This window comes from Nerophis ophidion, linkage group LG26 (assembly GCF_033978795.1).
Source record: "Nerophis ophidion isolate RoL-2023_Sa linkage group LG26, RoL_Noph_v1.0, whole genome shotgun sequence".
Taxonomy (NCBI): domain Eukaryota; kingdom Metazoa; phylum Chordata; class Actinopteri; order Syngnathiformes; family Syngnathidae; genus Nerophis; species Nerophis ophidion.
In genome coordinates, this window is record NC_084636.1 from 8452602 (window position 1) to 8477826 (window position 25225).

The 25225-nt window shown below is 39.0% G+C and overlaps 1 protein-coding gene and 1 long non-coding RNA gene across 2 annotated transcripts in view; one reads left to right on the plus strand and one right to left on the minus strand.

The window, feature by feature from the left end:
- Nucleotides 1-5840: 5840 nt before the first annotated feature.
- The window catches only part of LOC133543834 (uncharacterized), a 61770-nt gene continuing 42385 nt past the window's right edge, over nt 5841-25225 (minus strand). The window contains exon 3 of the long non-coding RNA XR_009804530.1: nt 5841-7746. This is a non-coding gene — a long non-coding RNA (uncharacterized LOC133543834). The remainder of the gene's footprint in view (nt 7747-25225) is intronic.
- The window catches only part of fam20b (FAM20B glycosaminoglycan xylosylkinase), a 32743-nt gene continuing 13627 nt past the window's right edge, over nt 6110-25225 (plus strand). Inside the window, exons 1-3 of the mRNA XM_061888669.1 lie at nt 6110-6311; nt 17315-17527; nt 24049-24296. Coding sequence (XP_061744653.1) covers nt 17399-17527; nt 24049-24296 — 377 coding nt within the window. The 5' untranslated portion in view covers nt 6110-6311; nt 17315-17398. The remainder of the gene's footprint in view (nt 6312-17314; nt 17528-24048; nt 24297-25225) is intronic.

The following is a 25225-nucleotide window of genomic DNA, read 5'->3' on the forward strand; positions in this document are numbered from 1 at the left end:
TCCATAGATTTTTTTTATGGTTTGAAAATGAATGAATGGTTTGATTTTTCTGTGTGTAGCCCTCAGTGGAAAAGGTTTGGACACCCCTGCCATACACAGAGTTTTAAAAAAAGACCCCTGAGACACGATAAATAGGCTTTTTTTTTTACTGTAAGTTTTGGCACAGTACATTTTTATTTATTTGTTGGCCCTTGGTAGGTTCTAGAAACCAAATGAAACAATGAAATGAGCACACAGAAAACTAAAAGGCCGACTATCCTTTTGCTATTATGGTCTTACCCAGCAGGGGGCGCCACTGAGTTCCTGGATTCCAACACAAATCTGGACATGTTCAAGTTGCTAAAAATATTTGGACTTATATCGAGTTTAAATGTTTAAAAAAATGACACGACTCAGTGCGGACACCCCTGACGTATGTTTTATTTTTAAATTAAACACGTCCATGATGGATTTCTGCCGTTTTATGCAGTTTGTGTCAGTACTTGAATGACAGTCCCGATTGGTCTTCAGCGAGCTTTGTTGGGTGTCTGTGAACGCATCGTTTCATCAAAATATTAAAAAAAAAAAAAAAAAAAGTTACATGGTTCGAAATATTTTTTTTTTCATTTTTACGATTAATTTTCATCTCGTTTGTTTTTCCCTCTCACGTTATTGCCATGTAAACAACAAAAATGGCGGCCCCACAATGCATTGCGAAATTACGTGACGTTAGAGCCCGACGATGCCACTGATGCTACTTTATCGACATAAGTTTTCGACGCTGACATTTAATGTGTATGTTTTTTGTTTTATTTTTAAGTTGTATTTTAATAGTCTGTCACAATGTTATGTTTTTTGTTTTATTTTTAAGTTCTACTTTAATAATTTTCTGTCTAATCGTTATGTTTTTTGTTTTATTTTTAAGTTATATTTTAATAATTTTCTGTAAAATTTTTATGCTTTTAGTTTTATTATTAATTTCTATGTTATTAATTTTCTGTCAAGTCGTTATGTAAACAAAATAGCAACTGCGGCCCCACAATGCATTGCGAAACCACGTGACTGTTAAGCCCGACGATACCACTGATGCTACTTTATCAACATGTTTTCGACGCTGACATAAACTGTAAGTATTTTGTTTTATTATTAATTTCTATTGTAACAGAGTGTTTATATATATCGCCTGTAGCGTATAAAACTACAAAATAACAAACACGGAGGAACACTTTATTTCGTTTGTTTTCAAAACACTGCTCCAGCACAACGTGTCACCACTTCCGCTCTTGGCACCTTCAAAATAAGAGCTCTAGGCATATACTGTATAACCGCATATAACAGGAACCTAAGATCACAAAGAGGCAATTCCATAAAAAAATTGGTTACACTATTTTAGTACTTTTCTGTCAAATCGCTATGTAAACAACAAAAATGGCTACGGCTGCCCCACAATGCATTGCGAAATCACGTGCCTCTTAGGAGCCCTTCATACCACTGATGCTACTTTATCAACATGTTTTCGACGCTGACTTAAAATGTAAATGTTTTGTTTTGTTATTAATTTCTAAAAGAGACAAGCGGTAGAAAATGAAAATGAATAGTTTTCTGTCAAATCGCTATGAAAACCACAAAAATGGCTACGGCAGCCATACTTGCCAACCCTCTCGAATTTTCCGGGAGACTCCCGAAATTCAGCGCCTCTCCCTAAAACCTCCCGGGACAAATTTTCTCTAGAAAATCTCCCGAAATTCAGGCGGAGCTGGAGACCACGCCCCCTCCAGCTCCATACGGATCTGAGTGAGGACAGCCTGTTTTCACGTTCGCTTTCCCACAATATAAACAACGTGTCTGCCCAATGACGTTATAACTGTAAAATGATCGAGGGCAAGTTCTTGGTTTCTTATGTGGGTTTCATTAATTTATGTGGGTTTATTAACAGTTTCATTAATATCCCCCCAGCGCAGTAACAACACACAACAACAGCAGTCACGTTTTCGTCTATCGTAAAGCAGTTTGTCTGCCGTAAACAGCAACGTTGTGACACTCTTAAACAGGACAATACTGCCATCTACTGCACATGCATATGGTTAGAAAAATAGTGACGGAGAATAGAACAACGATGGACAATTCAACGCTTAACGATGAGTAGATGAGTGTTATGTATGTATATGTGTAAATAAATGAACACTGAAGTATTTATGTTATATGTATATGTATATATATATATATATATATATATATATATATATATATATATATACATATATATATAATAAAAATAATATATATAGCTAGAATTCACTGGAAGTCAAGTATTTGTTATTTTTATATATATATATATATATATAAAATATTTGACTTAGAGAATTGTAGCTGTAAATATACTCCTCCCCTCTTAATCAACCACCCCCCTCTCATGAATTCTTGTCTTTTTGTGTTCTTGTCAGTGAAAATGACGTGTGTGTGTGTGTGTGTGTGTCTGTCTGTGTGTTGAGCACTGTGACCTCACTGCTGAGTGATGTGCTCTCCACTGAGTGTTGACATACAATAAACACTCTGCCCTTTTTTTCTTTCTTTTTTACTCCACATGTTTTCTTTGTCGTTTGTTTTATATGATTTGATTTTTATTAAAGGCCTACTGAAACCCACTACTACCGACCATGCAGTCTGATAGTTTATATATCAATGATGAAATATTAACATTGCAACACATGCCAATACGGCCTTTTTAGTTTACAAAATTGCAATTTTAAATTTCGCGCGAAGTATCCTGTTGAAAACGTCGGTATGATGACGCGTGCGCGTGATGTCTGGGATTGTAGCGGACATTTTTTTCCAGCCGGATCCCAGCTATAAGTAGTCTGCTTTAATTGCATAATTACACAGTATTCTGGACATCTGTGTTGCTGAATCATTTGCAATTTGTTTAATGAATAATGGAGACGTCAAAGAAGAAAGATGTAGGTGGGAAGCGGTGTATTGAAGCTGCCTTTAGCAACACAAACACAGCCGGTGTTTCCTTGTTTACATTTCTTAAAATGAAGCTTTAATATGGAACAGAGCGGTCAAGCGAACATGGTTCCCGACCACATGTCAACCGGCAGGTTTCGGTGAGAAAATGGTGGTAATAAGTCAGCTCTTACCGTAGACATGAGCGGAGCTTTCGTCGTTCCTCATGCAGCTGTCAAAGAGGCAACTGCGACTCTCTTGCCTCCTCCGCACCCACCCATGGCCACACCCCTCTGACTTTCAGGTACGACAGTATAATCTCACTATAACACGAGTAACACAATAAGAAGATAAGGGATTTTCCAGAATTATCATAGTAAATGTGTCTAATAACATCTGAATCGCTCTCACTGCCCTCGCCTTTGTTTTCTTTTTCTAGTCCTTCACTCTCACTATCCTCATCCACGAATCTTTCATCGTTGCTCAAATTAATGGAGAAATTGTTGCTTTCTCGGTCCGAATCGCTCTCGCTGCTGGTGGCCATGATTGTCAGATGTGAGGAGCTCCACAACCCGTGACGTCACGCGCACATCGTCTGTTACTTCCGGTACAGGAAAGGATTTTATATTAGCGACCAAAAGTTGCGAACTTTATCGTGGTAGTTCTCTACTAAATCCTTTCAGCAAAAATATGGCAATATCGCAAAATGATCAAGTATGACACATAGAATGGACCTGCTATCCCCGTTTAAATAAGAAAATCTCATTTCAGTAGGCCTTTAATGTGTATTGACGCACACTGCCAATTAAACAATCGACACCGAAGTTCACCGTAACTTTAATGATGCGTTCATTGCCCCCTCCAGTGTCGTAAAAGTGAACTACACTCAAGCAATGATAGAAGAAAAAAAAACAAGCGCTGCAGAGACAGTCTTTTGTACAGGTAGTTTATGAATGAATGGATAGTTTAAAATGTAAAAATTGAGAATATAACTTTTGATTGTATCTTGGTTTTCCCACACATAGAGCATTCGGTTTGAAGATTCTCCGACATACCAAGAATGCTTTATTGTAGTTGAATAATGCTCGTTTTCAGAATAAAACACGTATTTATACCTTATAAGTCCAGCTAATTTCTAGTTTAGAAAGTTTTATAAATTAAAATTAACTTGCTGGATGGACAGATCATTTCACTATTAATAAATATTTTCCCCCTAAAATCTATTTATTTTATTTTATATTTTCTCATCTCTTTTTGCTCAAGGTATTATGTAATTTCTTCGGTCCGATTCATCTTTTTGCTTAAACGCTAGTTGGAAAAATAGTTTTTAGTTTGTAGAAAAAGGTAGAAAATTACAAAATGGTAGATAATTATTTTAACTTCCTTGTTAAAAGCCCCTTTTTGATTTCAAACTATGAGTGTGAATGTTGTCTGTCTTGTCCAGGGTTTACACCGCCTTCCGTCCGAATGCAGCTGAGATAGGCTCCAGCGACCACCAAACATACATACATTTTGTTATGATTTTCAAACATTGAACAAAATATTGAAACAACTTCCTTTGAAACACAAAGAAAGAAAAAAAAAGAAACATAACGCTTGAGGAATAAACTAACCAAATAAGAGCATCTATCCATTTTTATACATACAGTGGGGCAAAAAAGTATTTAGTCAGCCAGCGATTGTGCAAGTTCTCCCACTTAAAATGATGACAAAGGTCTGTAATTTTCATCATAGGTACACTTCAACTGTGAGAGACAGAATGTGAAAGAAAAATCCAGGAATTCACATTGTTGGAATTTTAAAGAATTTATTTGTAAATTATGGTGGAAAATAAGTATTTGGTCAACCATTCAAAGCTCTCACTGATGTAAGGAGGTTTTGGCTCAAAACCTCACGATACATGGCCCCATTCATTCTTTCCTTAACACGGATCTATCGTCCTGTCCCCTTAGCAGAAAAACAGCCCCAAAGCATGATGTTTCCACCCCCATGCTTCAGAGTAGGTATGGTGTTCTTGGGATGTAACTCAGTATTGTTCTTCCTCAACACACAACGAGTTGAGTTTATACCAAAATGGATACATGGATGATACAGCAGAGGATTGGGAGAATGTCATGTGGTCAGATGAAACCAAAATAGAACTTTTTGGTATAAACTCAACTTGTCGTGGTATGCGGTCAGGTTTAGGCCTGCCTCAGGGAAGAGGACGCCCCTGCCATGCACAGTCCACCGCAGGCACCGGTGGAGGTGCGACAGGCCTAAGGCCCAGCGGCAAGACCACCTTGCTGTAATTCAAATAATATATATAATATATATTATATATGTGTGTATATATATATATATATATATATATATATATATATATATATATATATATATATATATATATATATATATATATATATATATATATATATATATTATATATATATATATATATATATATATATATATATATATATATATATATATTATTTACAATATATCTTATATATATACGGGACGGCGTGGCGCAGTGGGAGAGTGGCCGTGCGCAACCCGAGGGTCACTGGTTCAAATCCCACCTAGTACCAACCTCGTCACGTCCGTTGTGTCCTGAGCAAGACACTTCACCCTTGCTCCTGATGGGTGCTGGTTGGCGCCTTGCATGGCAGCTCCCTCCATCAGTGTGTGAATGTGTGTGTGAATGGGTAAATGTGGAAGTAGTGTCAAAGCGCTTTGAGTACCTTGAAGGTAGAAAAGCGCTATACAAGTACAACCCATTTATCATTTATCATTTATATATATATTATATACATAAAACATATTATATATATATATAATATATGTATTATATATATGTTGTATATATATGATTTACATTATACATTATATTTTTTATTTCATAATAAAGCAAAAAATATTTGGTTTGCTTGACATTATTTTTAATCCCGGAAGTTTCTGCTCAAGGGGCGTGGCGAGCAAGGCACCCTTTGCGTACACTCTTGTGTTTTGCCGCGGCCCTTTATAGCATATTGTTACATATTTATTTATAATTATAAATGAATTTTTCATTTAATACATTGTGATATTATCAAAAAGTCGCTACTGTGTAAAAATTGCTAGTTATTCGATAAAGCATAAAACATTAAGAGTTTGTGCTCCGACACAGAGATCCTTTATGTCCGACACGTTTGAATGCAACAGCGACCTCTTGCGCCTGCGCAGAGTGTACTCAACACTGACAACAGAAGCCGATAGAAGTGTTTCGGAAGTGAAGCAGCAAATCCGGGGAGAAAAAAAGGCCAAAAGCAGTGAAAACACCAACATCTATTGCCAACAACTCCAGTGGGGGAAACATTGTCGAGAGCGTCATTCCTGAAAGATGGCCAGCATATGACGGCAAGGTGAGAAGACGACACATTAGCTTCCTCGCTAGCCTGTAAGTGCATGGAAGCAGCTAGCTGACGTTGACACAAAAGTAACACTTTAATTATGACCTTTGTACAAACATAGCCGCATATTCACTTGAATTATTACATTCTTACTAACAACGTCGCACGTATGTGTCATTAAATTAGCAGTTGTGTCAACGCTTGCTGTGTTGAAGTAAAAAAAAAAAAAAAAGCAGTGACGTCATGAAAGAAGGATTGTTATGTGAGTGCCTGCGTGGCTGCTCGCTCCTTCAAGCTTCTTTTCTCTACTCTACCTTTGCATTTTCACCAATAACCACCTTAAATACACCAATTGTCTACAAAACGCTGCTCACAACAAGCTCCATGTTTTTAATGACGCTCCCGTGTAGTCAATGGAGGTGGACGGGCAGCTACCTCACAGGACCAGGGTTGCCAGATGATAAGTGACACGTTATCTTACCTCAGGGTTCACCAACCTTTTTGAGACCAAGAGCTGCTTCTTGGGTACTGATTAATGCGAAGGGCTACCAGTTTGATACACACTTAAATAAATTGCCAGAAATAGCCAATTTGCTCAATTTACTTTTAATAAATAAATCTATATATATATATATATATATAAAAATGGGTATTTCTGTCTGCCGTTCCATCCATCCATCTTTTTCCGCTTATCTGAGGTCGGGTCGCGGGGGCAGCAGCTTAAGCAGGGAAGCCCAGACTTCCCTCTCCCCAGCCACTTCGTCCAGCTCTTCCCGGGGGATCCCGAGGTGTTCCCAGGCCAGCCGGGAGACATAGTCTTCCCAACGTGTCCTGGGTCTTCCCCGTGGCCTCCTACCGGTTGGACGTGCTCTAAACACCTCCCTAGGGAGGCGTTCGGGTGGCATCCTGACCACCAATGTGGAGGAGCAGCGGCTTTACTTTGAGCTCCTCCTGGATGGCAGAGCTTCTCACCCTATCTCTAAGAGAGAGCACCGCCACCCGGCGGAGGAAACTCATTTCGGCCGCTTGTACCCGTGATCTTATCCTTTCGGTCATGACCCAAAGCTCATGACCATAGGTGAGGATGGGAACGTAGATCGACTGGTAAATTGAGAGCTTTGCCTTCCGGCTCAGCTCCTTCTTCACCACGACGGATCGATACAACGTCTGCATTACTGAAGACGCCGCACCGATCCACCTGTCAATCTCACGATCCACTCTTCCCCCACTTGTGAAGTGAACAAGACTCCAAGGTATTTGAACTCCTCCACTTGGGGCAGGGTCTCCTCCCCAACCCGGAGATGGCACTCCACCTTTTTCCGGGCGAGAACCATGGACTCGGACTTGGAGGTGCTGATTCTCATTCCGGTCGCTTCACACTCGGCTGCGAACCGATCCAGTGAGAGCTGAAGATCCCGGTCAGATGAAGCCATCAGGACCACATCATCTGCAAAAAGCAGAGACCTAAGTCTGTCATTCCGTCGTACATTTTTTTTCCTTTTACGGAAGGTTTTTTGTAGAGAATAAATGATGAAAAAAACACTTAATTGAACGGTTTAAAAGAGGAGAAAACTTGAAAAAAAAAAGAAAGTCAAATTTTGAAACATGGTTTATCTTCAATTTCGACTCTTTAAAATTCAAAATTCAACCGAAAAATATGAAGAGAAAAAGTAGCTAATTCGAATATTTTTGAAAAAATTAAAAAAAGAATTTATGGAACATCGTTAGTAATTTTTCCTGATTAAGATTAATTTTAGAATTTGGATGACATGTTTTAAATAGGTTAAAATCAAATCTGCACTTTGTTAGAATGTATAACAAATTGGACCAAGCTATATTTCTAACAAAGACAAATCATTATTTCTTCTAGATTTTCCAGAACAAAAATTTTAAAAGAAATTCAAAAGACTTTTAAATAAGATTTAAATTTGATTCTACAGATTTTCTAGACAGGCCAGAATATATATTTTTAATTTTAATCATAATAAGTTTGAAGAAATATTTCACAAATATTCCTTGTCGAAAAAACAGAAGCTAAAATGAAGAATTAAATTAAAATGTATTTATTATTCTTTACAATAAAAAAAAAAAACTTGAACATTGATTTCAATTGTCAGGAAAGAAGAGGAAGGAATTTAAAAGGTAAAAAGGTATATGTGTTTAAAAATCTTAAAATCATTTTTAAGGTTGTATTTTTTTCTCTAAAATTGTGTTTCTGAATGTTATAAAAAGCAAAGTAAAACAATATATGAATTTATTTAAACAAGTGAAGACCAAGTCTTTAAAATATTTTCATGGATTTTCAAATTCCATTTGAGTTTTGTCTCTCTTAGAATTAAAAATGTCGAGCAAAGCAAGACCAGCTTGCTAGTAAATAAATGCAATTAAAAAAATAGAGGCAGCTCACTGGTAAGTGCTGCTATTTGAGCTATTTTTAGAACAGGCCAGCGGGTGACTCATCTGGTTCTTACGGGCACCGCGTTGGTGACCCATAATCTCAAAAGTGTTGTATTGAGAGGAAAATACTAGCCATGTCCAATAAAAGCTTTCATGCCGATATTCCGATATTGTCCAACTCCTAATTACTGATGCCGATATCAACCGACATCGATACATACAGTCGTGGAATTAACACATTATTATGCCTAATTTTGTTGTGATGCCCTGCTGGATGCATTAAACAATGTAACAAGCTTTTCCAAATTAAATCAACTCAAGTTTTGGAGAAAATATATATATATATTGATATACTCGATATATCGCGGGTTTGTCTCTGTGCGATATAGAAAATGACTATATCGTGATATTCGAGTATACGTTCTCACGCAATTGCTTTTAAAGCTGCGGTCATTACACTACAGGCTCCTCCCACTCCTTCATGTCTCTCCTTCTCACAGACAGACAAGCGCACCTTCTTACGTACGTCACATACTGTCTTACATACGTCACATACGTATAAGCACTCACGAAGCAGAGGGGTAGCGGCATGGGTAACGTTAGCTGTGATGCTAGCGGTAATACAAGAGTAAGAATCAATCAATCAATCAATGTTTATATAGCCCCAAATCACAAATGTCTCAAAGGACTGCACAAATCATTACGACTACAACATCCTCGGAAGAACCCACAAAAGGGCAAGGAAAACTCACACCCAGTGGGCAGGGAGAATTCACATCCAGTGGGACGCCAGTGACAATGCTAACTATGAGAAACCTTGGAGAGGACCTCAGATGTGGGCAACCCCCCCCCCCTCTAGGGGACAAGAAGGTGCGAATCTGGTAACAAATGAAATAAGATTGAATTCCCAAGACAAATAGCAGTTATTCCATCGTTTGGCGGTGGTTTGGCTTCAAGTGGGCATATGTCGAACAGACAACCGAATTTGTCAAGTGTGGTGCAAAAGTGTTGCTACCAAAAGTAGCATTACTGCTATTAATGGGGAAAATAACAAATCAGTCAATAGGCCGAAATTGTATTTAGTAAACAGTTACACAAACATTCATGTAATTTCCAAAACAGAAAGTGCAAGATTGTCAGAGACGTTTTAAAACAAGCTATGAGTGCACTTTCGTGCATGATGTCACTAAGATGACGTATCAAAACAACACTAAATTAAAGTGCACTTTTTGTACAGAACGCCACTACAATAGTTTAAAACAAATAATGTGCACTTTGTTACATGATGTCACACAATATATTTCAATAACTGTCAAATAAAAATGAGCTGCATAATAGGAAATCAAATCGCTATGTGGTAGGTTCCTGCGGACGTTATCTCCTTATGTTGTTGACTATTTTTTTCATACGGTGTTGATGTGGAAAGGGTTGCTCCGGCATTTTGTTGGTGTGGCACCGAATGGAGATGTTGACATGCGGAGTAATCACTCTTCATTCTCTAGCAGGTGACTTTTCAAATGATGCTACATATTAGCATTAATGCTACTTTTTGTAGCAACGCTTTTGGCCCACACTTGACAAATTACGGTTGTCTGTTCGACATATTTCCATTTGAAGCCAAACCACCACCAGACGATGGACCCTCTGCTGTTTTTTCGGGAATTAATTCTTCCTTCATTTGTTACCGGATTCGCACCTTCCTTCTCTTGTATTACCTCTCACACCGTAGCTAACGTTACCCCTGCGGCTACCTCTCTGCTCCGCGAGGGCGTATACGTATGTGACGTATGTAAGAAGGTGCGCTTGCTGTCTGTGAGAAGGAGACACAAGGAGGAGTGGGAAGAGCCTGTAGTGTAATGCCCGCAGCTAAAAGCAACTGCGTGAGAACGTATACTCGAATATCACGATATAGTCATTTTCTATATCGCACAGACAACCCCGCGATATATCGAGTATATCCATATATCGCCCAGCGCTTCACTGCACAACACCGCTCCTTTAAATACGCTTGACTTTAGAAATCGCCGACATAAGGGAATTAAGAAGCCACAAAAGTTGTGTAAGGTGTGGCAGCACTTCACACTAAAAACGCAGTAGTATGCAGACATTGCACAGGGGAGCTCGCATACCACATAGCACAAATTCCACGCTGTAGCACCTGTCGAGAAAGCATCCGGTTGAGGGACGTCCAGAGGCGAGGCAAGTCATCAATTATCAAATGTGTTAGTAAAATAAATGTTATTCATTATGATAACCAGGATGTGTTCTCTCACTCCAGCCAAGTCCTCAAATAAGTTAAAGTACCAATGATTGTTACAAAATGCTGCCAAAAGTTGTTAATTAGCTTTTCACTAGTAACCCTGCGAAAGCAGTCGAACAAAGTTATTCCGGTTATTCAAGTCACGCAACCACATGCTACTTTGATAGCTTGTACTATATCATCTCTGGAGAGTGTAAGAGTTCCAAGTCCTGGTTCGCACTTGTGTGCCACATTCTTGTCAGGCGTATTGGTCCTCTATATAAAGTTGCACATTTCAAATACAGGATTAAAGGCACTGCTTAATCCAATTTTTATATTTGATACAATGAAAACTGTTCTTATTGTTTAATTTTTAATACTAAGAATATATTTTTATTTCAACTTCCTCAAAGAATATTCATTTGCAAGTAATATATATATATATATATATATATATATATATATATATATATATATATATATATATATATATATATATATATGTATGTATATATATATATATATGTATATATATATATATATATATATATATATATATATATATGTATGTGTGTATATAAGTATGTGTGTATATATATATATTTCTATATATATATAAATATGTGTATATACATATATATATATACAGTGCCCTCCATAATTATTGGCACCCCTGGTTGAGATGTGTTAAAAGCCTTAAAATAAATTCAGTGTTTATTGCAGAAGAATACTGTCACACTGAAAATTGTAGGAAAATGTAGCCTTCAACTCAAATGAATTGTAAGAAAATAAAAAAATCCCTGACTAAAAAATAATTATTTTTCATTAAATCACCTGTTCCACAATTATTGGCACCCTTAACAATTCCCAGGAAATAAATATAATTGAAGCATTTCTGTCATTTCTACAGTAGTTTACAAAGTTTACCAGAGTACGTAGGAACATTTAATTAGTAATTCATCACTTCCTTTTTCCCTGGGGTATAAATATGACGTGACACCGAGGCCATTTCTCTTATCCACTCTTAAACATGGGAAAGACAAAGGAACACAGCATACAAGTGAGGCAGATGTGCGTCGACCTTCACAGGTCAGGCAGAGGCTACAAGAAGATTGCCACTCAACTGCAGCTGCCCATATCCACTGTGAGAGGAATAATTAAGAAGTTCAAAACAACTGGAACAGTGGTAAATAAGCCTGGACGAGGACCCAAGTTTATTTTGCCACCACGCACAGTGAGGAGGATGGTAAGAGAAATCAAAAGATCTCCAAAGCTCACTGTTACAGAATTACAACAAATGGTAGCATCCTGGGGTCACAAAGTCTCCAAATCAACCATCAGGCGCTGTCTACACGCCAACAAGCTGTTTGGGAGGCATGCACGGAGAAAACCTTTCCTCACTCACAATCATAAACGCAAGCGTCTGGAGTTCGCCAAACGGTATTGGGGCTTCAACTGGGACCGTGTGCTTTGGTCAGATGAGACCAAGATTGAGCTTTTTGGCAACAAACACTCTAAGTGGGTCTGGCGTACCACGAAAGATGCGCATGCTGAAAAGCACCTCATACCCACTGTGAAGTATGGGGGTGGGTCAGTGATGCTGTGGGGCTGTTTCACTTCCAAAGGCCCTGGGAACCTTGTTAGGGTGCATGGCATCATGAATGCTTTGAAATACCAGGACATTTTAAATCAAAATCTGTTGCCCTCTGCCCGAAAGCTGAAGCTGGGTCGTCACTGGGTCTTTCAGCAAGACAATGACCCTAAACATATGGCCAAATCTACACAGAAATGGTTCACCAGACACAAAATCAAGCTCCTCCCATGGCCATCTCAGTCCCCTGACCTCAACCCCATTGAGAACCTGTGGGGTGAGCTGAAAAGGAGAGTACAGAGGAGAGGACCCAGGTCTCTGGATGATTTAGAGAGATTCTGCAAAGAGGAATGGCTGAAAATCCCTCTTTCTGTCTTTGCCCATCTTGTGAAACATTATAGGAGAAGATTAGGTGCTGTTTTGTTGGCAAAAGGGGGTTGTACAAAATATTAACACCAGGGGTGCTAATAATTGTGACACACATTATTTGATGTCAAATAATTATTTCTTTATGTGGGATTTTTTCCCCACTGAATAAATGCACTTGTATTGAAGGTTGGATTTTTCTCTTTTTTTCCATTAAGGTCCCATATTATTTAGAAAAAAAATAAAATAATTGGAAGCTAAAAAACACATCTCAACCAGGGGTGCCAATAATTATGGAGGGCACTGTATATATATATATATATGTGTATAGATATATATATATGTGTAAATATGTATGTGTATATATATATGTATATATGTGTAAATATATATATCTATATATATATATGTGTGTGTGTATATATATATAAATATATGTGTATATACATATATATATATATATGTGTATATATGTATATGTGTCTATATATATGTATATGTTTATATATATGTATGTATGTATATATATGTATGTATACATATATATATGTGTATATGTATATATATATACATATATATAATGTGCATGTATATATTTGGGGTGTAACGGTACGTGTATTTGTATTGGTACGGGGGGTTTCGGTTCGGTGCGGAGGTGTACCGAACGAGTTTCCACGCGGACATATTAAGTAGCGTAAACAATACTCAAAATGCCGGACATTTGAGGCATTTAAAAAACTCTGCCCTGACAGCCCCGCAAAACAGGAAATGTCCGGTGAAAAGAGGAAGTATGGTCAGTCTATCCTAGCCCGATCGCTGCTAGCATGCTAGCAAAAGAGGACATGTGCGGTGCTAGCAGCGATCGGGCTAGGATAGACTGACCATACGTCCTTTATTCACCGGACATGTGCTCTTTTGCGGGACTGTCAGGGCAGAGTTTCTTAAATGCCTCAAATGTCCGGCGTTTTGAGTTCGGGTTGCGTGTATTAACAATGTACGTTCAGGGTTAAGAAGGGGTAATAAAACACATTCTGCGCCGGCAACATTCGTGAGGGCGACGGAGAAAGCGAGAGAGTTATGATAAATGCGCATGCGTCTCCAGGATCTGCTTTTTATCCATTGATTTATAAGATTACATTTTTTTTTTTATCCCTAGCAGGAATGTCAAAAATGTGACATTGCTGCGTCCCACAGCTAATGTTTTAAAGGCCCACGGCCCATTCTAAAAATATTATTAAAATAAACAAAAACATATCAAAAGTGAAATAAAAAAGCTTGAAGGTTAAATGTAATTTAGAAAAAGTTGCAATGTTGACTAATAAAACAAAGCTGTTTATTTTATTTCAAACTGTCATTGCTCAAAACATAATATTGAATCAAAATCAATGTTAAGAATTATTGACCTTGCCAAAGTTTCGATTACTTCACATCAAATATTCCAGTAAGAAAAATATTTTTGGTGGAAGATTTTTTAAATTTGGTAAATAAATAACCACAAAAATTATATTTTGTTGTATTCTTACTGTACCGAAAATGAACCGAACCGTGGCCTCTGAACCGAGGTACTTACCGAACCGAAAGTTTTGTGTACCGTTACACCCATAGTGTGTGTGTGTGTGTGTGTGTGTGTATATATATATATATGTATATGTGTATGTATGTATATATATATGTGTATGTATATGTGTGTATGTATGTGTGTGTGTATATATATATGTATATATATGTATGTGTAAATATATATGTATGTATATATATATATATATATATGTGTATGTATGTATGTATCTGTCGATATAAAGTTGTTGTTTATGTTTTATGTCCTCTTTGTCAAAACCCTGTTTATATTGCAAAAACATTTTCCTCAAAAATAATTTCAAAGTGAAATATCTGATGGGAAATAATTCATACCATTGATTCATTATTACTTTTTGAGCAATGGTGTTTTTATTTTTATTTTTTTAAGTCCAACAAAAAGTCTTGGGGACCCAAAAGGGCCCACTCATAAAAGTGTAACAAAACAAGTCATACATTTTTTTTTACTTTCTACAGTCTTTAGAACAGGGGTCTCAGACACGCGGCCTGCGAGACGTTATTTTGCGGCCCCCACCTTAACATGAAAGTTTAATGTCAGTGCGGCCCGCGAGTTTTATATGAATGCCGCTTGACAGCGTTGTTCGTTAGGTCCAAAATGGCTCTTTCAACGTTCTGGGTTGCCTACCCCTGCATTAGTGGAAAAGCGGCAAATGAGTGAAAGCCACAGAGACGTTGCCATGGAGACAAGAGTTTTCTTACACCGCGACACTTGTCCGTTAGTACTAATTCTCTCCGATAACCTGGACCGATTCAAACCGTTATTTGTTTTTTTTTTATTGTTTAATTTGCATTATCTCACACGATGAACACTACATATATTTTTATATGACGCCAAATAACACTCTGGGAGCAGTCATTTTTTTACGGTACTTTCCCGGCTATTATCCGCCGACCGCCGTGTTGCTGTAGGGAGAAAAAGAGGAAAGACACACATTGCGGAAATAGCATTATTCTCCGTGCGTCGGCTAAATACAAATATATTCCACAACCCCAAACATGTCTTTTTCAAAGCCTGCAGTGAAGAGAAAGGTTAGTGATGTGCAAAGACAATTCCAGGAAAAGTGGGAGATATAATATTTCTTTTTTGAGTACAGGGGCACCCCGACGTGTCTTATTTGCACGGAGAAAGTTGCGGTGCAAAAGGAATACAATTTGAAAGGTCATTATACAATGTTTTTGTTTTGTATCTTTCCGTGAGGTGTGTCACATTGAGTTTATGACGAACCCCAAGATGCAGAGACGGTGGCAGGCATTAAATAAGAAAACAATGTAATTTTCAAAAATGTAAAAATAAAGAAGAAACACAAACCAGGAACTAGGAACTGCCAAACTGGAAAACGGGAAACAGGAACTAGCAACAAAAAGACAACACGCTGCAAACAGCTACAGGTTCTACGACAAGCATTAATCATTGACAGTTAGTGGTGACATCGACACGACAATAATCCAGCATCTGACTTGAAGACAAAACAGGTTCAAATAGCAGCCTGCCTGGTTGACACCAGGTGTGGCCAGGTGCCAATCAGCCGCAGCTGAGGGGAAAAAAGAAGGAAATAACCAAAATAAAAGCGCTGACAGGAAACAAAGACACAGGAAAAACTAAAACCTAACCAAACTGTCAGGGACGAACTTAACAAGGTGTATATTATTATTATTATTTTTGTCTTTGTTCGGTTTGTACTTTGTGAAGTTTTGCACTTGTTGTGTTTTTCTTTTGTGTTTTTTGTTTTTTTTCATTACATTTGGATGTATTTGTTGGTTTGTGTGATATCCATTAAGTAAGACTACGTATTATGTTGAAGGGGGCAGGAAAATGTAAGATTTTTATTCATCCTGCTCCTTCTCAGGCATTGTTGTGTAAATGTAAAATTGTATAATCAAGGTATATTGTCTATCGATGGAACATGCACATCAATGAAGGACATCAATAAGAAAATGAAATGAAAACGTATGCAAAAACTTTTTGAAGAAACCTTTTCTCGCGGCCCAGCCTCACCCAGACTCTGCGTCCAGTGGCCCCCAGGTGAATTGAGTTTGAGACCCCTGCTTTAGACCAACTTCAGATTTATCTGTAGATTACTAATTTTTAGCATTTTTACTGCCCATTTGTCCAAAAAAAACTACTTATTTTTCATGGCAAACTCACAAAATGTGCAATATTTCACCCCCAAAAATAATTCAAATTGGAATATTTGAAGTGAAGTAATTGGAGCCTTGAAAAGGTCAATAATTCATAAAATTCATTATTATTTTTTGAGCAATGACAGTTTTAAAGAAAAAGCAACATGCATGGCAGATTTGTGTTATTAGGCAACATTAAATTTTTTTCTCATTACATTTCACCTTTTTAACGTTTTTTTTTTGGGGGGGGGGCTGTTAAAAAGTAAGCTGCGGGCCGCACTATGTCAGGGTTTCCCCTCATCTGCTGCACTAAAACATTACCACAGAGTTTGGTTACTTAGGTGTTTGTTTTAAAAAAAAATAAACTTAAGCAAAAATTATTGAAGTGTTACGTAGGACAACATTGTGTTTAATAGCCAGGTTTTGAACAGGTCAACTTATTTTAGGGGAGTTTTTTTGGAATGAATAATCTTACCGCCGCTACAATTATGCAAATCGGACGGTTATTGTACGTGTGCCAACGCTTGTGACGCACACTTTGTGGGAGACGAGCGAGGACAAGTACAGCTGATTGTGGTGTTGGAGTAAAAGCATTAGTGGGTCAGCAGATGTCCTCAGGCACTAACTGACAGCAGCGTTAGAAGTCCATGCTTGATATTGATGGACTTTTTGGTGTATAATCGTGTCATCGCTCCGTTCCTGCAGGCATTGTTAAACTTCAACATCATCAGGCGAGCAGAGGCGGGCCATGAAGGACGCGGGTGCTTGAAGAACAGGTCCGGTGTGGCGATGAAGCTCAAACAACGCTTGTTGCTGCTGTGTGCCGTGCTTCTCCTACTGGGCCTCGCCAAGATCTTCCTGCTTGACGGCGGCGAGGGCTCTGCTGCCAGCAGGCGCGACCTGAAGTCCTTTCGCAAGGTTAGTTTCGGGCTGCCGGGTTTACCGGTATTAAGAGTTATACCGGTACAGGATTTAACCTACGTCTAAAGAATCGTGGCGCAAGGTTAATGCCGCCACACCTTTAAAATAAGTGTTTTCTTCTTTTTTTTTTTTTTTTTTCCATGAAAGCTTTTTTTTAACATAAATTTAAGTGACGTGTTATAAGAATTAAAGGCCTGCTGAAATGAGATTTTCTTATTCAAACGGGGATAGCAGGTCCATTCTATGTGTCATACTTGATAATTTCGCGATATTGCCATATTTTGGCTGAAAGGATTTAGTAGAGAACATCCACGATAAAGTTCGCAACTTTTGGTTGCTAATAAAAAAGCCTTGTCTGTACCAGAGTAGCAGACGATGTGCGCGTGACGTCACGGGTTGTGGAGCTCCTCACATCTGAACATTGTTTACAATCATGGCCACCAGCAGCGAGAGCGATTCGGACCAAGACAGCGACGATTTCCCCATTAATCTGAGCGAGGATGAAAGATTCGTGGATGAGGAAAGTTAGAGTGAAGGATTAGAAAAAAGAAAAAAACAAATTCAGATGTTATTAGACTAATTTACTAGGATAATTCTGGAAAATCCCTTACCTGCTTATTGTGTTACTAGTGTTTTAGTGAGATTATAGGGTCGTACCTGTACAACCTGAAGGTCGGCCCGCACCTTTCTTCAGCACCAGTTGACGGGTGATAGCAATGCCCAAACTTTTTTTTAACATAAACAAATTTAAGTGATGTAAGAATTAAAGGCCTACTGAAATGAGATTGTCTTATTTAAACGGGGATAGCAGGTCCATTCTATGTGTCATACTTGATCATTTCCCGATATTGCTATATTTTGGCTGAAAGGATTTAGTAGAGAACATCGACGATAAAGTTCGAAACATTATGTCGCTAAGAAAATAGCCTTGCCTGTATCGGAAGTAGCAGACGATGTGCGCGTGACGTCACGGGTTGTGGAGCTCCTCACATCCTCACATTGTTTACAATCATGGCCACCAGCAGCGAGAGCGATTCGGACCGAGAAAGCAACGATTTCCCCATTAATTTGAGCGAGGACGAAAGATTTGTGGATGAGGAAAGTGAGAGTGAAGGACTAGAAAAAAAAAAGACTAGAGGGCAGTGGGAGCGATTCAGATATTATTAGACACATTTACTAGGATAATTCTGGAAAATCCCTTATCTGCTTATTGTGTTAGTAGTGTTTTAGTGAGATTATATGGTCGTACCTGTACAACCTGAAGGTCGGCCCCGCACCTTTCTTGGATGATGGCAATGCCCATCTCTTCCCTTTGCAAAGGACCCTCTTTGAAACACGATCTTTCGAAATGATCGCTGCATAATACACTGTACTTTGTGTGTGTGTGGTCCAATCCAACCGTGTTTGCTTGACCGCTTTGTTCCATAGTAAAGGTTGACTGTCATCTTTCGCGAATGTAAACAATGAAACACCGGCTGTGTTTGTGTTGCTAAAGCCGGCCGCAATACACCGCTTCCCACCTACAGCTTTCTTCTTTGATGTCTCCATTGTCTATTATTGAACAAATTGCAAAAGATTACGCAACACGTCCAGAATACTGTGGAATTTTGCAATGAAAACAGACGACTTAATAGCTGGGAATGATGCTGGAACCAAATGTCCTCTACAGTCCTTGACGTCACACACGCGTCATCATACCGAAACGTTTCAGCATTAAATTTCGGCACGGAATTTAAAATTGCAATTTAGTAAACTAACCCGGTCGTATTGGCATGTGTTGCAATGTTAATATTTCATCATTGATATATAAACTATCAGATTGCGTGGTCGGTAGAACTGGGTTTCAGTAGGCCTTTAATGTACCATATATCATCTATTATTTACATATTGTCAACAGTGGTTCTCAACCTTTTTTCAGTGATGTACCTCCTGTCAACATTTTTAAAGTCAAGTACCTCCTAATCAGAGCAAAGCATTTTTGGTTGAAAAAAAGAGATAAAGAAGTGAAGTATGTCATCAGTTTCTGATTTATTAAATTGTATAACAGTGCAAAATATTGATCATTTGTAGTGGTCTTTCTTGAACTATTTGAAAAAAATAAAAATAACTAAACTTTTTGAAAAATAAACAAGTGCCTCAATAATAAATAAATATTTCTACGCATAGAAGTAATCAACAACTTAAAGTGCCCTCTTTGGGGATTGTAATAGAGATCCATCTGGATTCATCAACTTCATTCTAAATATTTCTTCACGAAACAAGAAATCTTTAACATCAATATTTATGGAACATGTCCACAAATATCTAGCTGTCAACACTGAATATTGCATTGTTGCATTTTTTTCACAGATTAAGAACTTACATTCATATTTTGTTGAAGTATTATTCAATAAATATATTTATAAAGGATTTTTGAATTGCTGCTATTTTTAGAATATAAAAACATATATATCCCGTGTCCCTTGGCATACCTTCAAGTACCCCCAGGGGTACGCGTACCCCCATTTGAGAACCACTGCTCTATAATAAGTTTGAAGGAAAACTAAAATATCATAAAAACGTTTTTCATTGAAGAGAAAAAAGGTGCATCTAAATCGCCTTTCAGAAGCACGTTAGCGAAACCAAGTTGACACTCGGCAAAAGTAAGGAGAGAATCAATCAATCAATCAATCAATCGTTTACTTATATAGCCCTAAATCACTAGTGTCTCAAAGGGCTGCACAAACCACAAGACAAACCACTAAGACATCCTCGGTAGGCCCACATAAGAGCAAGGAAAACTCACACCCAGTGGGACGCCAGTGAGAATGATGACTATGAGAACCTTGGAGAGGACGAAAGCAATGGATGTGGAGCGGGTCTAACATGATACTGTGAAAGTTCGAGAAAGGTATTTGAAGTTATTAATTAATTACTTATTAACTTATTAACTCTTAATTTCATGCTGTCTTTTTTTGCTGCAGCTGTTACATATACTGTAATATTGTACATGGTAATTGGGTTTTGTTATATGCATCCATCCGTCCATCTTCTTCCGCTTACCCGAGGTGGGGTCGAGGGGTCAGCAGCCTAAGCAGGGAAGTCTAGACTTCCCTCTCCCCAGCCATTTTGTCCAGCTCTTCCCAGGGGATCCCAAGGCATTCCCAGGCCAGCCGGGCAACAAAGTCTTCCCAACGTGTCCTGGGTCTTCCCCGTGGCCTCCTACTGGTCGGACGTGCCCTAAACACCTCCCTAGGGAGGCGTTCAGGTGGCATCCTGACCAGATGCCTGAACCACCTCATCTGGCTCCTCTCCATGTGGAGGAGCAGCGGCTTTACTTTGAGCTCCTCCCGGATGATATATTGTATATATTTTATAATAATATAATATATCAGGATATATTATATACTGTATTTATAATGTGTAAATATTACAAATGTTATATTTTATATTGCTACTATGGTACATTTTTAGTCTACTTTATTATACCTTTTGTTTTCGCCCACTTTTTGTGCCCTTGTGTGCACGATCCCTTCCATCCTTACCCTTTCATCCTTTGTAAATGGAACAATTTCTCTTGTGGATCAATAAAGTTAGTCTAAGTCTAAGTTAATTACCGTATTTCCTTGAATTGCCGCAGGGCATATAGTATGTGCCTGCCTTGAATTACTGCCTGGTCAAACTCGCTTCCCAAAATAATTAGCGCATGCTTAGTATTACCGCCTGGTCAAACTCATCACGTCACGAGTGACACTTCCCCCCTCATCATTTTCAAAATGGAGGAGGCTGATTTCAATTCCGGTAATTTGAAATCGCATAAAGGGAAGAAGATTAAGAGCTATTCAGTAGGTTTTAAGGTCCAAGCTTACATTGCACTCAAATTTTTACTGCATACCTTTGGTAAGTGCCGTAGTGAGAAGAGGTTTTAAAATAATTAGCGCATGCTTACTTTTACCGCATGCCTTTGGTAAGCGCAGGAGTGAGAAGAGGTTTTAAATTAATTAATGCCCCGGCGGCAATTCAAGGAAATCCGGTACTTCATTTCTAGTTCAATCCAGTGCAAACTACCCTAAACCCTTTGACATTACTACCAACAATAAAGTCTAAGTTTACGCCGTGTGGAGTGTGCATTTGTCCCCGTGTGTTTGTGGGTTTTCCCTGACAACTCCAGTTTCCATCCATCCATCCATCCATCATCTTCCGCTTATCCGAGGTCGGGTCGCGGGGGCAACAGCCTAAGCAGGGAAACCCAGACTTCCCTCTCCCCAGCCACTTCGTCTAGCTCTTCCCGGGGGATCCCGAGGCGTTCCCAGGCCAGCCGGGAGACATAGTCTTCCCAACGTGTCCTGGGTCTTCCCCGTGGCCTCCTACCGGTTGGACGTGCCCTAAACACCTCCCTAGGGAGGCGTTCGGGTGGCATCCTGACCAGATGCCCGAACCACCTCATCTGGCTCCTCTCGATGTGAAGGAGCAGCGGCTTTACTTTGAGTCCCTCCCGGATGGCAGAGCTTCTCACCCTATCTCTAAGGGAGAGCCCCGCCACACGGCGGAGGAAACTCATTTCGGCCGCTTGTACCCGTGATCTTATCCTTTCGGTCATGACCCAAAGCTCATGACCATAGGTGAGGATGGGAACGTAGATCGACCGGTAAATTGAGAGCTTTGCCTTCCGGCTCAGCTCCTTCTTCACCACAACGGATCGGTACAACGTCCGCATTACTGAAGACGCCGCACCAATCCGCCTGTCGATCTCACGATCCACTCTTCCCTCACTCGTGAACAAGACTCCTAGGTACTTGAACTCCTCCACTTGGGGCAGGGTCTCCTCCCCAACCCGGAGATGGCACTCCACCCTTTTCCGGGCGAGAACCATGGACTCGGACTTGGAGGTGCTGATTCTCATTCCGGTCGCTTCACACTCGGCTGCGAACCGATCCAGCGAGAGCTGAAGATCCCGGTCAGATGAAGCCATCAGGACCACAACTCCAGTTTCCTCCTACTCAAAAATTGCAAATCCCTGCAAAAATTTTAGTTTTTGATAAAGTCTTGTAAGCAAATGAGACACGCGGTACAGCAGTGATTCTTAAATTGTGGTACGTGTACCATTAGCGGTACGCCAAAGAAACTCTTCAAGTGCAATGTTTTATTTTCCTAAATTCAAACAGTGTTACTGTTCAAACTGTGTATAATGTTACAGCAGTCAAACGTGTTGAATATACAAGGTAAATAAAACCCCTGCCTTGTTTTTAATGAATGTTTAGGCCTACTACGCTACCATAGTAGATTTTTGTCAGAGAAAACCATGTTTTTTTAATGGAAAAAAACACAAAATATGCAATATTTTCACCCAATAAAATTTTCAAGTAGAATATTTGAGATTATATAATAATTGGAGCCATAAAAAGGTCAACAACTCATTACACCATTGATTTTAATTCATTATTATTTTTTGCGCAATGACACTTAAAAACAAAACACACTGATCCAAAAGGGTCCTACTCATTAAAGTGTTAAAAAATTAAACATGATTTTTTTTTTTTTTACTGTTTACTTTTAACACAATGGTCTCGAGATCAATTTCAGATCTATCCGTCAATTATAAGTTTTTTTGTTGTTTATTTTTTTTGTTTGTTCATTTTAGGCCATTCTTTAAAAAAAAAAACAGCTCAGCTTTTATATGGCAAACACAAAATATGCAACATTTGGGCAACATATCTCAAAGTGGAATATATAATGTGACGTAATTGGAGCCTTGAATAGGTCAATAATTCATAATGACAATGATTTTGATTCACTATTATTTTTTACAGAAAGAAACAGCCTGCATGGCAGCTTTGTGTTATTAGAGTAAACATTGCAACATTTTCTTGTTACATTTGCTCTTTTAAACCACTTTTTATGTTTAAATTTTTTTCGATCGTATTTTTAAAATGTGCCGTGGGGCCGTTAAAAATTAACTGCGGGCCACACTTTGGACACCCCTGGCATATTGTGATAATGACAAACCACGTTCCTGACATCTACAAAGCAATGAGCTACCTGCTGCCACCTACTGATGTGAAAGAGTATTACAGGGTTACTCTCCCGAGCTCTAGACAGAGCAGACACTCAACAACGGCACATTATTTGTGGATTATGACTACTGGTTTGCAAAAAAATATTTTCAACCCTATTAGGTGAAATTACATAATCTCCCACGGCACACCAGACTGTATCTCACGGCACACTAGTGTGCCACGGCACAGTGGTTGAAAAACACTGGTCTATTTGATGCCACACACAAATAGCAGTGATGATAACCATAGAATAGAAATAGGTACCTGCATGTCTCCGTCCTGGCTGCTCAGTACGCTATGATAACATCGTTTGAATGTATTTGTGTGGTCCACTTCTTTTTACACTTGTGTGAGGTTGAAAATGGTGCAAAAATCATTTAGTTTTCGTTGCATACGTCATTAAAAATGAAATGATTTGCATGTTTATTTTCCAGAATAGCAAGATGTGGTTATGCTTAATGTCCATGTTGTCTCCCCCTGCAGATGGAGGCGGGGCTGTCTCTGTCACGGGGGGCTCGCCTCGCCCACACCCTGCAGTCTCCCTGGGAGATAGCCAGCCAATGGGTGGGTCCCAGAGAGGTGTACCCCGAGGACACGCCCGAGCTGGCGGCGGTGCTCACCGCTCTGACCACCGCCCGAATACTGCGGGCCGACGTGGGCTACATGGGGACGCAACTTAAAGCCCTGCTGGTTCTGGACGGGGGGCAGAAAGTGGTCTTCAAACCCAAAAGGTACACCTTTGTCAGCACTTGTATGGGGGTCAGGGGTGTCCAAAGTGCAGCACAGGGACCATTTGCGGCACATAGCTAATTATTTCACCGCCCACGGCACAATTTTAGCATTTTAATTGTCAGGTTCAAACACTGATGACATCTATTAAACAAGACAAGAAGCAAGGAATTAAACAGAGACAGAATTACATTTGGTTCAATTGAGGAGAAACGTCTGGACTGTACTCTTTCTACACGCTCACCACGCTCTGACGAAAGAATGTACGCCTCCTCTTTTATTTCGCAACAGCTGCTTCTAAGGGACGGGGGTCTTAAACAGCCATCGCCGATGAATACAACAGTTCAAAGAAAAGGTCGTAAAACGGTTCAAACAAAAGGTCCCTGGAGCTTGTGCCGGTCCTGCTTCCTCTCCACTTTGTAGATCTCGGGTCAAGACAATATCTTTCTGTTGATTACAATGCATTTAAGAAACAGGACACCTTCATGTTGCTTCCCATCCTACACAGTGGAATTTTACAAGCTTTCACTCTTGGTAGTTGGTAGGATCAAAGACAGCTTTTGTCTTCTCGCAGGGAACTCATTGAAACAACACGTTTTGTGATAACTTAGATACAATTATTCTGACACTAATATTAGCATGCTATCTTTTTTGGTAATTTATTAAGTTTACACTGAAGCGTTAAATACTTGTTACTTGACGAATAATGCCTTTTGGGTTGGCTAACATTACTGCGCAATTTTTTTAGTTGCTAATTTCGTAGGTATATACCATAGCGTCAAATATTTTGCTTCTTGACGAATAACACTTGTTAGCATGCTAACATTAGTTTTCCTATGGTAGCTTTTTTTATTAGCTAATTTTGTAGGTATACACCCCAGTCATATTTTGGGACCTGATGCATGCTAATGTTAGCATGCTCTCATTTTAA